Genomic DNA, 19,244 nt, shown 5'->3' with positions numbered 1-19,244 from the left:
TATTTTAAATGTATTAAAATTCTGCAAATTAATTTATAAATCAATGTAAACCTAATCAAAATACCAAGAGAACTCTTAGGGAGCTTGATAAGTGAATGTAAAATTCATCCACAAAAGAAAATGTGCAAGTTTTATGGTGGCATGAAGAGGTGGGCAAATCTCATCCACAAAGATCAAGCATAAAACTAGACAAATTTTTCAAAAAACAACCAATTCAGGGCAGTGGGAATTAACCAAGGGCAGCCTGCAAATTGATAAGTGTTTATTCCAGAAAAACTGCTAAAGTTACAGGTAAGAAGAGTGGGAGGCTCTGCCTTTCTGCCTGAGGTTACTCCAAACCACCCACCTGGGTGGGTGGCAGGATGACAAGACTGGTATTTTTACCAACGTGAAACTAGCAAAAAAGAACCCAAGACCTCTGTTGGCAAAAATGGTGGGGCAGTGAAAACCTGTGGCTTTGGTGGAGAGAAGTGGTAAACTTGGTTGGGAATGAAGTGGGAAAATTTGCAGTTGACTTTTGAGGTTGCGGTCCTAGTTAGGGTAAGTGCCTGGCGAGTCAGAAAATTACCAGAAAGATATGTAAATAAGAGAGCCACAGAAGGACTGTGATAAGCTCACCATACACCCCTAGCTAAACAGAAAGCCAATCATTTCTGGGGGAGACCCGAGGAAGCCTGGCATAAAATGAAGCCAAGGGAGACTTGAAAACTCACTCTAACTTTGAAAGTACTCCCAAAGCCACACATAGATAAAACAGCAAAGAGGTAGAAGCCTTTCAGGCTGAAGGTATTTACTATCTCTGCCCAAATCATTAGTTAATACACGTAAGTAAGTTATGCAGACACAGGGAAGACCCTTAAGGAAGCCCATCCTAAAAATAAGAATTAAAAAACTCAGCAGAGACATCAGCAGCTCTATACCACAAGGGAGACTAGAATGATTCCACAGGTAAAGTCCAGGCAAGTTACCAAAAAATAAATAACTCTCAATAAATAAACAAGCAATTAAATAAAACAGAACCCAGAATTAGTATAATCAATTAACTGTCTAGTTTTCAACCAAAAATACATCAAGAAATAATTAGTAAACGTTCAAAAATCAGTTGCATTTCTTTACACTAACGATAAATCAACAGAAGAAGAAAGTAAAGAAACAATCCCCTTTAAAATAGCACCCAAAGTAATAAAATATCTGGGAATAAATCTAACCAAGGAGGTGAAAGAATTATACACAGAAAACTATAAACCATTGATGAAGGAAATTAAAGAAGACTTTAAAAAATGGAAAGATATTTCATGCTCTTGGATTGGAAGAATCAATATTGTTAAAATGATCACACTGCCCAAGGCAATCTACAGATTTAATGCAATCCCTATCAAATTACCCAGGGCATATTTCACAGAACTAGAACAAATCATAATAAAATTTATATGGAACCATCAAAGACCTAGAATTGCCAAAGCATTACTGAAGAGAAAGAAAGAGGCTGGAGGAATAACTCTCCCAGACTTCAGACAATACTATAGAGCTACAGTCATCAAGACAGCATGATATTGGTACCAAAACAGACATATAGACCAATGGAACAGAATAGAGAGCCCAGAAATGAACCCACAAACTTTTGGTCAACTCATCTTCGACAAAGGAGGCAAGAATATACAATGGAATAAAGACAGTCTCTTCAGCAAATGGTGTTGGGAAAACTGGACAGCAGCATGTAAAACAATGAAGCCAGAACACTCCCTTACACCATATACAAAAATCAACTCAAAATGGATTAAAGACTTAAACATAAGACAAGATACAATAAACCTCCTAGAGGAAAACATAGGCAAAACATTATCTGACATACATTTCAAAAATTTTCTCCTAGAAGAAATAAAAGCAAGAATAAACAAATGGGATCTAATGAAACTTACAAGCTTCTGCACAGCAAAGGAAACCATAAGTAAAACAAGAAGAAAACCTACGGAATGGGAGAAAATTTTTGCAAGTGAAACCGACAAAGGCTTGATCTCCAGAATATATAAGCAGCTCATACGACTCAATAAGAAAAAAATAAACAACCCAATCCAAAAATGGGCAGAAGACCTAAACAAGCGATTCTCCAAGGAAGACATACAAATGATCAAAAAGCACATGAAAAATGCTCAATATCACTAATTATCAGAGAAATGCAAATCAAAACTACAATGAGATATCACCTCACACCAGTCAGAATGGCCGTCATTTAAAAATCCACAAATGACAAATGCTGGAGAGGCTGTGGAGAAAGGGGAACCCTCCTACACTGCTGGTGGGAATGCAGTTTGGTGCAGCCACTATGGAAAACAGTGTGGAGATTCCTCAAAAGACTAGGAATAGACTTACCATATGACCCAGGAATCCCACTCCTGGGCTTGTATCCAGAAAGAACCCTACTTCAGGATGACACCTGCACCCCAATGTTCATAGCAGCATTATTTACAATAGCCAAAACATGGAAACAGCCTAAATGTCCATCAACAGGTGACTGGATAAAGAAGAAGTGGTATATTTATACAATGGAATACTACTCAGCCATAAAAACCGACAACATAATGCCATTTGCAGCAACATGGATGCTCCTGGAGAATGTCATTCTAAGTGAAGTAAGCCAGAAAGAGAAAGAAAAATACCATATGAGATCGCTCATATGTGGAATCTAAAAAACAAAAACAAAAACAAACAAAAACAAAGCATAAATAAAGGACAGAAATAGACTCACAGACAGAGAATACAGACTTGTGGTTACCAGGGGGGTGGAGGGTGGGAAGGGATAGACTGGGATTTCAAAATTGTAGAATAGACTACACTGTATAGCACAGGGAAATATACACAAAATGTTATGATAACTCACAGAGAAAAAAATGTGACAATGAGTGTGTATATGTCCATGAATAACTGAAAAATTGTGCTGAACACTGGAATTTGACACAACATTGTAAAATGATTATAAATCAATAAAAAATGTTAAAAAAAAAAAGAAATAATTAGTAAAAATGTCTCAAATTTGATTAAAACATTACATAGTTCCGGGAATTTCAGCCCAAAGTAAAATAATACAAAGAGATACACCTAGATACAACTTAGTCAAACTGCTAAATTAATACAAAAGCCAAACAAAAACAAGAAAATCTTGAAAGCAGCAAGACAAAAAGGACTCATCATGTACAGGGAACAATAATACAATTAAAGGCTGATTCTTTATTAGAAACAATGGAGGACAGAAGGCAGTGAAATGACATATTCAAAGCACTGACACAAAAAACTATAAACCACAAATTCTATATCCAACAAAATCATAGTAAGGTCCTCAAATAAGATACAACTTTCAATTTTTAGGCTGTGTGTTATTTTTTCAGTCAACATCTTCCACACGAAGCTATATATCATTCTAACAATGAGCTCCCTTAAGAGAAGAAAATTAAAGTATTAATTCAGTCTTGTTTAATAAATATACTGTTAAAATTTCTCTCAGAAAGCTGTTAATTTCTGAAGTTTAATTATTTAGTTATTTGTTTATATTCTGTGGAAATGATAATCTGGTGTTTAGAATTGTATAGGTACGTGTTTTGCCAAAGCGAAAACGTAACAAAACAGATTTTCACTTCAATTCCCTTCTCTTCACCCTATGAACTGAATCAGGTCCCCCAAAATTCATATGTCAAAGCCCTAACCCTCAATGTGAGATTTCTGGAGGCTTAATTTGGAGATTAAGGCTTACAAGGAGGTAACTGATGGTAAATGAGGTCCTAAGGGTGGGGCCCTGATAAAACAGAATTACTGTCCTCACAAGAAGTTACACCAGAGGGCTTACTCTCTCTCTCTGTCCACCATGTGAGGGCACAGCGAGGACACACCAGCTGCAAGAGAGGCCACCAGAAACTGAACTGGCTTGTACCTAGACCTGGGGCTTCCCAGCTTCCAGAACTGTGGGAAAACATATTTCTGTTGCTTAAGCCCCACAATCTGCATTTTTTTGTTACTTGTTATGGCATCCCAAGCATACTACATTTTCTTTTCCCTTTGGCAGATTTTCAAATTGGTGAAAGGCGGCCCAAGGATAGCAATGAGAGCTAGAAGGAGAGCCAACGGCTGACTAATTCACAAGCTAAAAAATCAAACTCATGAATAACTGAGAGGAACTTGCTCAACTTTCCAGCAAATTTGGACATACGTTATTCTGCCTTTTGGTTTACTTAATTAAATAGAAATCTGGACTTTATATATAAAGCATAAGACTTTGTAAGTTCCTTGGAAACCACGGGTAGACAAGGATAAGAGCAAACTCTTAGTATAGTAGTTAGCTCCATCTGTCCCTGGACACAAGTTATTAAATAGTAGAAAATTCCTTGCTTTTATACTATATGATTTCTACAATCCTGCTATGATTTGTTTGGCATCTTTTAAAGATTCAGCTTTGGCTTACTAATGAAGAAGTCTTTAAGTCAGTAGCTGGGTTTACTACACACAGATATCGTACTGACATATTTAATGATATATATGTTAAAATACTTCTAATAAACTAGCCTTTAAATTCAAGGAACAAACCTGACAGAAATGAGAAGCAAGAAAAACTGTTAGCTTTTTAAACCAGATTTTGACTAACGGAAATGAGTTAATATCATACAAAGTACTCTACAGTTCACCTTACCCTTGTTGCTCAATAGTAACTTTATTCATCTCTGATAAGAGACTTTTGCAAACAATTTCCTTTTTGGAGGCATTCATCTCAAAAGACCTTGCTGTTGAGATGATAGGAACCATCAACAACTTAAATTCTCTCAACTTCTCTCTGAAACAAAAGTATTTCTTCTCCCACACTCTGTTCTTTCCAAGGCTAACAAACACCCTGATCAGTATTATGAATGTGTGACCTTAAAACATCCACCTCTTTTCCATAATACTATTTCTATAATACATATACTACCCACTAACAACTCCACTGGTACTCAAGCTTAACTCCACAAAGGATGGGTCACCTACTTCCATATATAGAGCATTTAAAAAAACATTATTTCCCTAAAATTATCTATTTATAATCTTCAGTGATTTCCCAAGAAGCTCATTAGGGTCTAGCTTCAGGGACCTCGGGAAAGGATAGAGAGAAGATTGATTGTCCTGTAATCATGTTGTGAGAGCTCTGAATAATCTTTCAAAGATTTTCTCTGAGCCCTCTGAAGCAAGAGGACATAGGAAATTAAAAAAAAAAAAAAAAGATTTTAACTACACCTCTGGAAAAGATGAAAAACCCTGTAGTAAATGAAAAAGTGGCCACATATGATTGTTGAAAGTTTATTTCTGCACAGATGCTGTAAATGTGGGATATATTTACACAAAAACAAAGTAGGTCAGTAGACTTCACAAAGTGTAAATATAACAAAGACATTGTCAAAGATACTGCCTTTTCTCATGTTACCATGTTAATGGCTAAAGTTAATTTCTCATATGCTTGGAATTTGGTACATTTACATAGACTATTAGTAAATTCCTGTTAGAGCAAGAAGAAATTAAATCTGAAAAACAATCACAGGAAGGTAAGTATTGTCCCTTTCTTTAAGAATAAATGTATTCTCCTCTGCATACCTGCATTTCTGCAAGATAAAAACATCTTAAAAATTTTTTAAAATAAACGTATTCTTATCAGGAAAAATGTATGTTTATTATTAGGAAAACATAAAAAAGAGAAAGAAAAAGAAAAAAATCACTAGTGTTCTTACCTACCATTCATTTTCTATATTTTTTAATTATAAAAATAAGATTTTATATAATGACCTTTTTTAAGTTGTCAGAAAACACATGGGTATGCTACAATATTAACTGAAATGGAAAAGTCAACCTTCAAATTCAAATGTGACTGCAAGGGACCAAATAGTCTTGAAAAAGAACAAAGTTAAATGGCTTACACTTTCTGATTTCAAAATATATTAAAAAACTACAGTAATCAAGAAAGTGAAGTGTGGTACTGACATAAGGACATATAGACCAATGGAATAAAATTGAGAGTCCAGAAGTAAATTCATACATCTATAGGCTGATTGATTTTTTGACAAGGTTATCAAGACCATTCAATGAGGGGAAAACAGTCCTTGTAACAAATGGTGCTGGACCACCTGAATATCAATATGCCAAAGAATGGAGCAGGACCTATACCTCACAGCATATATAAAAATTAACTAAAAGTAATCCACAAAGAGAAAGAAAAATACCATACAATATCACTCACATGTGTAATCTCAAAAAAAAAAAGGACACAAATGAACTTATTTACAAAACAGAGACAGACTCACAGACATAGAAAACAAACTTACGGTTACCGGGAGGAAACAGGGTAGAGAGGGATAAGTTGGAAGTTCAGGATCTGCAGATACTATATATAAAATAGATAAAAAGCAAGGGCCTACTGTACAGCACAGGAACTATATTCAGTATCTTATAATTGCCTATAATGGAAAAGAACATGAAAAGAAATATATATGTAATATATATGTATATATATGTATAAATGAATCACTATGTGTATAAATTAACATAACATTGTAAATAGACTATACTTCAATTAAAAAATCAACTAAAATGGATCAACAACCTAAATACAAGAAGTAAAACCATAAAACTCTTAGAGGAACACAAGGGATAAATCTTCATGACCTTGGATTTGACAACTGATTTTTAGATATGACTGACACCAAAAACATGAGAAATAGAAGAAAAAAAATTTTTTTATTGGATTTCATGCAATTTTAAAACTTTTGTGTGTCTAAGGATACTATCAAAGTGAAAAAACAATCTACAAAGTAGGGGAAAATATTTGAAAGTCATTCATCTAATAAGGGTCTAGTATCTGGAATAAAGAACTCTTACAACTCAACAACAAAAAGACAAATAATCCAATTTTAAAATGGAAAAAGGACTTGAATGGACACCTCTCCAAATAAGATAAACAAATGACCAAGAAACAAATGAAAAGATGCTCAGCATCACTAGTGTGAGGGAAATGCAAATCAAAACCCACACTGAGATACCAATTCACATCCAATAGGATGGCTACAATCAACAAAATGGAAAATAACAAGTATTGGCAAGAATGTAAGAAATAGGAATCGTCATAAATTGCTGAAATGAACATAAAATGGTACACCCATTATGAAAAACTGTGTCATGGTTTCTCAAAAAATTAAACATAGAATTACAAATGACCCAGCAACTCTACTCCTAGGTTTATACACAAAAGAATTGAAAATAGGTGCTTATTTACTCAAACAAATATTTGTAATTTCAAGTCAATATTATTTGCAGCAGTCAAAAACGAATAAATTTCTACCATGAGGGGATAAACAAATTGTGGTATACCCATACATTGGAATATTGTTCAGCTGTAAAAAAGAATGAAGGTCTCAGACATATTACAACATGGACAAATCCTAAAAACACTATACTCTGTAAAAGACAGCAGATACTAAAGGCCTTATTTTTATGTGAAATGTCCAAAATAAACGTTGGCAAGAATATGGAGAAATTGGAACTCTTGACTATTAGTGGGAATGGAAAAAGATGCAGCTGCTATAAAAAACAGTATGGTAGTTCCTCAAGAAGTTAAAAATGACTACTGGAGGTGTGCTGGCCCTTGTGCCTACTGGCTGTGAGGCCCTTCCTCATGGGGAGGCAGTCAGACAATGATGGGCAGAGCTGGGTCTTGGCATGGTTGGCTGCTTGGCTTAGGTTGTTCCAGGGCTGGCACCACCTGCTAATGAGCAGGTCCGTGTCCCAGCAAGGCTGCCTGTGGGCAGGGAATCCTGAGAGAGCTGTCTGCTCCCTATCAACCTAAGGATGAGGCAGACACAAAGAAAAGGCAGTGCTAAGGATGCTGCAGAGAGATGGAGTCAGAGCCTTGATTTAACCCCATCTTATCACTGCTCTATCTCTGAATTTTTCCTGTGAGATGAGTTAAATTCTCTTTATTGTTTAAACCCTAATCTTTTCAATTCAAACTAATTAAGTAAATTGTAAAATGGCCACACATTCCTCCCATAACTCTATGCATGCCCCTTTACAGTGCAACTAAATCTTTCTTTCCCAGAAAAGGTGCAGTCTATTTCTCCATCCTTTAATCTGGGCTTAGCTATATGGGACATTTGGCTAATGGGACATTAGCAAATATGACACAGCAGAGGCTTTAAAAATGCTTGTGCATTAGGGCTTTCCCTTTTGGCCCCCAGGAACACTAAGTATAAAGTAAAGAAGTCTGTGCTAGCTTCCTGGAGAATGGAATACCACATGGAGAGGGGCTCCAGCTTTCCCAGGCAAGGCTCTAGACATGTGAGTGAGGCCATCCTGGAACATACAGCCACAACCAAGCCAGCCTCAGGTCACAAAAACTGCTTAACCAACATAGAGAATCTTAAGCAATAAATGTTTTAAGCCACTAAATTTTGGATAGGTTTTACACAGTATTATTGACTGGATGTTTGTGTCCCCCCAAAATTCACACATGGAAGCCTTAACCCCCATTTGGAAACGGACTTCTGAGGAAGTAATTAAGGTTAAATGAGGTCATAAGGGTGGGTTCCTAATAGAACAGGATTAGTGTCCTAATAAGAAGAGACACCCGAGGTTTCTCTCTCAGCGCTCTGGGAGCCAGGAATAGATTTACCAGAAATCAACCCCACTGGACCTCAGTCTGAAACTTCTAGTTTCTAGAACTATGGGAAAAGAAATGTCTGTTGCTTGCCACCCAGTCTGTGGCACTTTGACCTGGCAGCCCAAGCTGACGAACACCACATGGCACAGCAGGACATAGTGAGTCTTAGCACTAGCCCTGCTGATTATTTTTAAAAGGTTACTACTAAAAAACTATTATTTTTCAGTAGATATAATTCAAGTCTTAAACGAATTTATGGTTTAAGCTAATAACAGGTTGCCTTCTGCTGTCCTACCTCTTCATTTGCTCTTCCTGGACCACTAAAGTTCTTTTCTGAGTGTTTAATATTGAACAGAGTAAAAACAGCTTCATCTATTGACCAAAACAGAATTTCAGTTTGGTTACAGGGTACTAGAACAATGTATCCACATTAATTCATTAAGACATTTGAGCACATACTATTTACTTGACTATGATAAGGATGCAAGAAAACACAGTTTCAACTCTCAACACTATTCAGGGAAAGAGATGGACAAAATGAATAGTTTGTAGTACAGGGTGATAGACTTTCATAGGTTCTATCATGTCAATGTAATCTATAGCTTCATATTTTATACATTAATGCTCCTAAACCAACTTTCCAAATACCAAAGTCAGGCTTTCATATATCAATAGATTAACAACCTCAACGTATAGCATGGTCATACTGCCTGCAAACTAACTGTTCACTTTTGTTATATTTACCAATACAGCCATTATTCTATTTTATTAGTTCAGTAAACACTTGTCTGTTGCCACAAATTTTATATTATTTTGCTTTTATTATTTTAAATTCAGGAAAATGACAAAACCAAAATTCTGATACCAGTGATAATATGATCAAGAAAAGGTAGAACTCATAAAGTATACTGAAAGGAGGCAGCTTTGGACGGCCAACCACGTGTTCAATTATTAAGTAAAAACCAAAGTGCATAACCACTGGCTATATTTAAAAGTCAAGCCAAAGTGACAAAAGAAGCGGAGAAGTCTTTGGAATTATGAACTGCTGATTATAAAAACAATACTAGTGGTCCAAATGCACAAGAACAGTCATGGGTCCATAGAGTTCTTGATGAGATACTGCTTGCTATAGATTCCTTAATCATTTCAAAAGGTCAAAATGAGAATCTGAGATAAGAAATTAATTGTAAAAATTAGAAAAGGTAAATGTATAGAGACAGAAGGTAGATTAGTGGTTGTCTAGGCCTAGGGGTTGGGAGGAATGGGAAGTGACTGCTAATGAGTACAGGGTTTCTTCTTAGGGTGATGAAAATGTTCTAAAATTGATTGTTGTGATGGTTTTGCCATTCTAAACATACCAAAAACCACTCAACTGCAAGCTTTAAATGGGTAAACTGTATGGTATGTGAATTATATCTCAAAAAGTATATTGCTGATAAAAGTTTTAACCTGAAAGCCTCAACAATTAAAAAGATATTAATTTGTCAGTAGTTAATGTTCAATCTATGCTTTTCATGTCCATTAATTCCAAGATTAAAAAAGAAGTAAAACGCACCACAAAACATTATACCCTTGGAAAAAGAACATTCTCCCTGAAACAAGTAAATCTACTGTTCAACCTTCATACTTTCAACTTTCATACAGATTTTCAGAAATACACATCAGTAGCAGATGGCCTATGTAACATAGTAAGTCCTATAACCAAAGTGTGAACAAAAAGGTGAGGAAGTACAGTGGTTGGAACACAGTATCAGTGCATGGTTTACTACTGTGTCTTTAATTAAAAGACTTTCCTATCAATCTGCAACTTACCTTCATCATGATATTTAGTGCATATTTTTGATCTTCCCTCCTTGCTACAGCTTTTGCTTCCATTGCTTCTTTTGCTCTTTCTTGTGCTTGTAGGATAGATTTCTCCCTTATTCTCTGCATCATCTCTTTGTCAACTAAAACATAAGGAATATCACTCAATTAGGATTATGATGAATTTGTTTCACTTAGGAGAAACTGCTTACATACTGATCCGGGATGAGATGTTTCTGGACCCAACTTTACATGGAGAAGTGAAAACATTTCTCAATATTAAACTGGTCAAGAAGCTAATATTAAAAGGTAAGCAAGCAACTGTAATCGTAAAGGATGAGTACAGAACGCACACCTTTGTGCACTGAGAGAGACAGACAGACCAAGACAAAGAAACAGAGAGGGAGGATAAGAATGGGAGACAAGAGGAACAATGCAGAGGAGAAATAAGACGGGAAATGAGGAAGGGGACAGGGGAGGGAGAAAAAGGGAGAGTGTCACAAGAGGGAGAGAGAAGATAGTGCAATGAGAGGGAGGGGGAGAGGGAAAAAGAGCAGGAAGGGTCGAGATGGGGGAAAGAGAGCACATTTATCCCCCCTCTCTGTTGAGAAACTAGGGCTACTGCTTATAAACCTGATCGCAGTAAATTATCACTATGGGGGTCTCCTACAAGAGAAGATGGGTTGAGACTATCTGATATGACCATCACCTACAAAAATGGTGAGTTATACATAAGAAGAATACAGGGCCAGCCCTAGGAAAAATCATATAGTATCATGACATGTATATACAGAACTTTAACATTCACAATTATCTTTTATTCATGTTATATATAGAACCTTACCATTCACAATTATTTTTTATTCAGTGATTCACTGGTTCAGAAACTGCAGGCTGTGATCCACTAGTGGGTAAAAGGGAAGAAGGATAAGGAAGGGATCTAGACTTTCAGGGGGGTAAAAACAGGAGGGGAGAGGAAACTTGGGAGGAGAGGGCGAAGCAGGGGAGGAAAAAGAGGGGCAGGAGTGGAGTGATGAATAGTAAAGTCCTATAAACCCCTTCGTATTGCTTTAAAATCTATGAAAGAATACACAAAGAAAACTAGTTATATTAAAATGCTTACAAAATATTCAAAAACAAATTTGTGATACACAAGTATGTGCTTTATTATTAAATAATATATAGCAAGATGTCTAACAAATACTAAAATTTCAAATTAACTACATATAAAAGATAGTAGCACCTGTGACATGAATATATTTGTGATTTTTATTGATACTACTGTTGTTTGTTGCTTACATTCATAATTGAAGAGAACACTAAATTTCAGTCAAAAATAAGTAAATGGTATGGAATTTTTACCCATCCAAGATCTTGGCTGGGAAGTAGTACTGGAACTAGGTCTGAAGCCTCTCCCCAACCCTCGTCCTGTTTAGTAACAGGGGGGCAGACAGTTGGACCAGCTTCAGGGACAGAAATAATTAAAAGAAAATCAAATTTCCAAATGAAATTCTTCACATCTAAAAGAAATGAAAAACTTTTGGTCAACTAATCTTCGACAAAGGAGGCAAGAATATACAATGGAATAAAGACAGTCTCTTCAGCAAATGGTGTTGGGAAAACTGAACAGCAGCATGTAAAACAATGAAGCTAGAACACTCCCTTACACCATATACAAAAATCAACTCAAAATGGATTAAAGACTTAAACATAAGACAAGATACAATAAACCTCCTAGAGGAAAATATAGGCAAAACATTATCTGACATACATCTCAAAAATTTTCTCCTAGAAGAAATAAAAGCAATAATAAACAAATAGGACCTAATGAAACTTACAAGCTTCTGCACAGCAAAGGAAACCATAAGTAAAACAAAAAGACAACCTATGGAATGGGAAAAAATTTTTGCAAGTGAAACCGACAAAGGCTTGATCTCCAGAATATATAAGCAGCTCATACGACTCAATAAGAAAAAAATAAACAACCCAATCCAAAAATGGGCAGAAGACCTAAACAAGCGATTCTCCAAGGAAGACATACAGATGATCAATAAGCACATGAAAAAATGCTCAATATCACTAATTATCAGAGAAATGCAAATCAAAACTACAATGAGGTATCACCTCACACCAGTCAGAATGGCCGTCATTCGAAAATCCACAAATGACAAATGCTGAAGAGGCTGTGGAGAAAAGGGAACCTTCCTTCACTGCTGGTGGGAATGCAGTTTGGTGCAGCCACTATGGGAAACAGTATGGAGATTCCTCAAAAGACTAGGAACAGACTTACCATATGACCCAGGAATCCCGCTCCTGGGCATATATCCAGAAAGAACCCTGCTTCAGGATGACACCTGCACCCCAATGTTCATAGCAGCATTATTTACAATAGCCAAGACATGGAAACAGTCTAAATGTCCATCAACAGATGACTGGATAAAGAAGAGGTGGTATATTTATACAATGGAATACTACTCAGCCATAAAAACCGACAACATAATGCCATTTGCAGCAACATGGATGCTCCTGGAGAATGTTATTCTAAGTGAAGTAAGCCAGAAAGAGAAAGAAAAATATCATATGAGATCGCTTATATGTGGACTCTAAAAAAAAAAAAGGCATAAATACAAAACAGAAATAGACTCACAGACATAGAATACAAAGTTGTGGTTGCCAAGGGGGCAGGGGGTGGGAATAGATAGACTGGGATTTCAAAATTGTAGAATAGATAAACAAGATTATACTGTATAGTACAGGGAAATATATACAAGATCTTACGGTAGCTCACAGAGAAAAAATGTGACAATGAATATATGCATGTTCATGTATAACTGAAAAATTGTGCTCTACACTGGAATTTGACACAACATTGTAAAATGATTATACATCAATAAAAAATGTTAAAAAAAAAAAACCCCAAAAACCCAGGTGCACGTTCACGTGTTAGAGAGGACTCAGGAGCTGTTAGGCCCTTCCATCTCCTCCTGCTTCCCTGGGCTACACTTGCCCCTTCACCTTCTCACTCCACTTCCCTCCTCTGTCCCCTTCACACTTCTTTCCCTTTTGTCTTTGGTGAGGGCCTGGGCCTTGACAGACCAAGACTGGCCTGCCCTCTTTGGCTATATCACATTTTTCAGCCTGTAAAGCAAGTCCTGGTGTTGGTGTTTTTCCCCATGTGGTCTATAGGGCCAGCGTAATACCTGTTACGTCCTTGACAAAAATGAGTACCTGTGAGTTCCCAGAAAAACCAGACCAAGAAATTAGAATGACTAGTCACTCTCTGATTTCCTCTTTACCCAATAAAACACACAGAAAAAAAAAAAGAAATGAAAAATGAAAAACAACAAAGTCCTATCGTATGACACAGAGAACTATATTCAATATCTTGTAATAACCCATAATGAAAAAGAATATGAAAAATAATATGTATGTGAAAGTATATAACTGAATCACTGCTGTACACCAGAAACTAACACAACACTTTAAGTCAACAATACTTCAATAAAAACACAGAAAAAAAAGAAAAAAACTGCTAAAGAAGGAACTTCAGGAATAAATGGAACAAGTATGTTTTGAATAATGAGGGAGGCAGCCTTATAGACTAGAGTTCCACAATACTGTATGTGAAAAAAAGACTGTTCAACAATTTCACTGAATTGCATGTGAAACTGAGTTTGACTTCAATCTCAAACACGGTTTCTAAAGTAAAATCAGTGTTTATTACTTGTTATATAAGTTAGCTTTAACACTGTTTTGATTAGTCTAATTGGCAAACAATGGTCAAACCCAACCTGCTGTCCGTTTTCCTACAGCACACAAGCTAAGAATAATTTTTACAGTTTTAAATAGTTGAAAAAAATCAAAAGAATAGTAATATTTTATAACATACAAAAATTATAATAAATTTAAACTTCAGTCTCAATAAATATATATTGTCCATGGCTGCTTTTGTGCTACAGTGACAGAGCTGAGTAATTGTAACAGAGACCTTATGGCCCACAAAATCTAAAATATTATCTGGTTCTTTACACAAAAAGTTTGCCAAACCTTGGTTTAAATGGTCAAAATTTGTAAGAGTTGGAATAGTAAAGGCCGTATCGGGAGGCTTTATGCCCTGAAGATATGAGCCCACATCCTTTAAGAGCTATTATTAATGTATTTTGAATAACTCGATCTTTAAGCTATTTAAGTGGCGGCTGAAGCACTAACTCATTTAAATCGTGCTCATGTGCCTATTTACTTTTACTAGATGAGCAACATAATCATTTCAAAAGAGGAATTTTTCAGTGGTATAAAATATAAAAAGCACAACCAGCCGAACATTTTAATAAAGAACTTACCACCTGACAGAGAAAGGGTCTCCCACATGGCCGCTTCTTTCTTGTACAAGGTGAAAACAACAGTGTCATTCCCAATCTTGGCTTTACTGTTCTCATCGTCAATGGGAGCATAGAGAAACACCTCAAATAAAAATGGAGGAGAGTTGACCTATTCAAGAAGGGAGAAACGAAAGTTAATTAAGTTACACAAATTAAAGACACTTATTAAGAAATAAGTGATAGAGGCCAAAATCATTTTCTTAAATTCCTGCTATCAATTTTTCCAGGTTGCGAAAAACCTGCAAGGCATCTGAGGAAGCCCTGGATAAAATGATCTCTGCTCTGCTGACATATGTCTACGGATGAGGTGTTGCCTGTACGGGATTCGTGTTTTGTTTGTTTTTGTTTTGTTTTATTTTTTAATAGGACTAGAATTCTAGGATGCTTATCTGCAAGGACGCGCCCGTTAAGCGCCCACAGCCGCGCCCTCGCAGACGCTTCGGACGACACCCCCGCGGCCGCGGCAGGCGCGACTCGCTTGCCTACCTTCAGATAGCTTTCCGTGCAGAACACGTCCGCGTCTCTGATGCTGACGCCTCGGAGGGGAACCGAGATGAAGACCGCAGCCTCCGTCTGCTGCCAGCTGTAATCGCTAACCTGCAGGGGCATCCCGGGAGACGGCGGGAGAGGCTGGGAAGGACTCGCGCCCGCTCGGTTGCTAGGGAAGCCAGAGTTACCACGCGCCAGCCCTTCCGGGTCAAGGCCGAGCCGCGGCGCCCGTGTTCCCAGCGTGCCCCGGGCGCGCCCCTGCGGCCGCCGCGCGGACTCCCCTCGCGCCTGCCGGGGGACCCCTGGCGGGGCATTCCAACTGCTTAGTGGGGGGTGTCTTATCCCTTCCCCGCAGTCTGAGCGAGTGTCCGAAAGAATCGGTCCACATCCGCTTATGCAAGAAACGTGCTTCACGCCAGAGAAAGCAGAAAAGAAGTACGGGAACGCGTGACCCGCGGGGAGCAGGTGCGACGCCCAGGCTCCGTGGCAGCCCCCGCCTTTTGTTAGTCCTGAAGGAGGCTGTAGAAGTTCGCACCATTTGGCGTCCCTGTTTTGGAAACTTCCTGCTCATATAGACTTTGTGGCCTGGGAGCTTGCCGGTGCTATTGTAGTCCTTCAAGTGTATAACCTATCAGCCCACTCACTACAGGCATGTAGGTGAGGTTCGCTCCCTGGTTTGAGAACTGGAGAGAAACGCCCCTAGGACTCACCTGACGAATGGCTGCAGCTTAACCATAGGATAAGTTGACTTTCCGTGGATGCGTTTTACAGTTGCTTAAAAAGACAAGTTAGCGCTGAAAGGAGCTTGAAGATGTAGTCGTCCCACATACAATAAGGAATCTGAGATCCATACACCCAACCCAGTAGCCACATAGATTAGTGTCAGAACTGTGATTGAGACTGATCTCGTAACTCCTGTTCCCGTGGTCTTGCTTTGGGTTGCTTTCTGGAAACAGTTTATAAATTACTGGAATTTGATTTTTTTTTTTTTTTGAGGACATGAAAATTAAGCACCTACGAACTATTTGCCCACCTAGGGATGGGTTTTTGTTTTGTTTTGTTTTTTAACATTTTACTTTTGGAAGTCATTAATGCAAATTTAAAAGCTCCTGAAAAAGCCCTTGAGGAAAGTTTAGGAGCAGCAGACTTGGGAGGGAGAAAAATCAGCTTTTACCTCCCAAACTGGCCACCCCTGAGTATCTTAACCAGTTTGTCACAGGTCCATCATCTCAAGGTTCCGTAACTGAATACTGGGGCCATATTAGATTTCTTTTCCGTTGTCTTCCTAAGCGAGGAACCTAAGGCTCAGTCAATCCTATGGATTCTTTTTCATGCTGCTATTTGCATTTTCTTCCCTTGTGTTCTATTCCTTTTACCATTTTGTTTCAAACTCTCTTTTATCTTCAAAACACAGGATTTATGCATTCCTTTTATATAACATTTTAAAATGTAAATTCTGCCACTATATAAAAACACAATTGATATAATTAATGTATGTATGGAAAGTAATCAAAATGATACTATGTGCTGTTCGGGAGTTTCAGGAAAATTCATTAGCAATCACTTTGTTAAGCACATACACACCTGTGCGGTGAAATTATTCTCAGGACTACCATAGTCTTATGAAACTTTCTACACTCTAAATGAATTATATCTTTAAAAAAAAAAAACTTGATCAGTTTTATTACTGAATCATTACATCAACTGATACCAGTTTAAAACACCATTAATTTTTATACATTATTTCAAGACTTAGGTACTTACCCAAAAAGTGTTTCACAAGCCTTGAAATTAATTGTCTTAAAAGTCTTAATCTGTGTTTCTTACTAGATTTAAAAAACAAAAACAAAAACAAAATCTATACTCTAATCCCAGTACTGATAGAAATTTGATCTATGACAAAGGTGGCTCTGCCCATAAATGGGGAAAAGCAAAGGAGTGACAACTGAATACATTATTGCTTGGCCAAATGGTTACCATATGGGAAAAAATGAGATTGGATCTCTACACGTGTATGGTATCACACAAAAAATGAATTTCAGATGAACTAAAGACATACAAGTTTAAGACTTAAAAAATATATATATTAAAATATATAGTTTAAAACAACAACAAAAAAAATATATATATATATAAAACTTATATATATATATAAAATCTTGGAGTAAGAAAGGATTTCTTAAGTATGACATCAAAAGCACTGACCATAAAAGAAAAAGACTGAAAACTTGAACTATAATTAAGAACTGGTGTTCACTAAAAGGCCCAATAAGACTAGTGAGATATTCATGTATGTATATTTTTATGTATGATAATGGAGGAGACTGCATATGTGGGTTTTTTTTTTAAAGAAAAGCATCTTAATTTATCATTAAGGAGAATTTTAAAAATTCAATATTTGTAGTAACCTATAATGGAAAAGAATATGAAAATGAATATATGTATGTACATGTATGACTGAAACATTATGCTGTACACCAGAAATTGACACATTGTAAACTGACTACACTTCAATTTTTTTAAAAAAAGAATAGCTATTATTAAAGGAGGAAAGTACAGTTTTGCATGCTTAATAAAGTAGATTAATAAGAAAATATAAATAAATATAACTTTTTTAGTTTTGTCAACAAATTTCTAAGCATTTTATAACTGAGTATAGTTTAAAATTTTAGAATTTTATCTTTAAAGACAGATATTTATTATTGTAACACTAAACTGTTAAAAGTTCCAACATTTATTAAAGAGTATCAGGAGATTTGACCACATTAATACCAAAATTAACATAATTAACATTATTGGTGAAATATTAAACCATTATCTTATATTCAGTATGAATCAAGTATTGCCCAGCAGTTACAAATTAAGCTAACCAAATATTTAATAAAATATGCTCTATTTTCCTACTTTGACTACATGTACCTTCATAATGACATGGAAGGCCAGATTCAGATTTGGAATTCTCATTGTCCTTGGAGTTTCACGTAGGAACATAGCAGAGGGAACAGCCTATCCTTGGGCACAGAGATATACACACAAGAAGCACAGGGACCAACCAGGGGAAAGACTCATGGTGTTCAATGAAGCAGTCTGGGCAGAGAATTCTGGAGTTGAGGCAGCCAAACCATGGTCTAGAAGAGGGAGTGTGGGTGTCAGATGGTGCATCCTTTTGACCACAGCTTCCTTTCCTTTTGGAAAAAGTGCAGTTAGAAAAGAGTCAGAGAGGGGTTCTTGAAAGCAGGGAGTTCAGATCTAAGGTCAGGAATTTGGGGAATGCTAACATATCTTTTCAAACTAAAATCTTTTTTTTTTTTAAACTCTTCGGTGTTAACATTTGGTCTTCCAACCTAGTGTTTAAAGTCAGGCCAACTGGGTTAGAACACCAAATCTACATTTATTAACTGTATGACCATGAACAAGTTTCTCACCCCTTAAGCTCCAGATTCCTCATCTGCAAAATAGAGGCAATAATATCTATTTGTAGGGTGTTGAGAGGATTAAATATGATTTTGTGTAAGGCTCTCATTGTTGTGCTGTTTTGTTTAGATGCAACACTTTTTCTCTTGGACCTCACCATAAGCATTTTTCTGATTGTGACAGGTATGAAATGACTTTCTAGTGAAGAATAAAAGTGAAACTTTTAATATTCATTAACTGATGCTTTTAACTTTGACAACTATACCTATGTTAGAGACCACAAATCCTATCAATCCCCAAGTCTTAAATATCTCTCCGATCCATCCACTTTTCACTGCCACTGTCTTCATATCTTGAGGTATCACTAGTTGAGAGTACCCAGTAGAGTCTTTTCTACAAGGCTCTAAGAGTCTCCTCCTTGGCTGAAGACCCAGTTTCTAACCTGCATCTTACAGCACAGGATTCAGGCATGCATGATAGAAAGATAAAACCTGTTG

At 36.7% G+C, this 19,244-nt stretch overlaps 1 protein-coding gene across 3 annotated transcripts in view; it reads right to left on the bottom strand.

The window, feature by feature from the left end:
- The window catches only part of DNAAF4 (dynein axonemal assembly factor 4), a 37,831-nt gene extending 22,320 nt beyond the window's left edge, over positions 1 to 15,511 (bottom strand). Inside the window, exons 1-3 of one of the 3 annotated variants that reach the window (XM_010979589.3) lie at positions 15,331 to 15,511; positions 14,806 to 14,953; positions 10,475 to 10,608 (exon numbers count right to left, since the gene is read on the bottom strand). In XM_010979589.3, the coding sequence (XP_010977891.2) occupies positions 10,475 to 10,608; positions 14,806 to 14,953; positions 15,331 to 15,453 (405 nt within the window). In that variant the 5' untranslated portion in view covers positions 15,454 to 15,511. The remainder of the gene's footprint in view (positions 1 to 10,474; positions 10,609 to 14,805; positions 14,954 to 15,330) is intronic. The other 2 variants (XM_064485581.1, XM_010979588.3) reach the window with 2 other exon arrangements.
- Between the last annotated feature and the right edge of the window lie 3,733 nt (positions 15,512 to 19,244).

The sequence above is a fragment of the Camelus dromedarius genome, chromosome 5, assembly GCF_036321535.1.
Source record: "Camelus dromedarius isolate mCamDro1 chromosome 5, mCamDro1.pat, whole genome shotgun sequence".
NCBI classification, from domain to species: Eukaryota; Metazoa; Chordata; class Mammalia; order Artiodactyla; family Camelidae; genus Camelus; species Camelus dromedarius.
The sequence above is the reverse complement of the archived record's forward strand: the minus strand, read 5'-3'. Positions and strand labels throughout refer to the sequence as shown.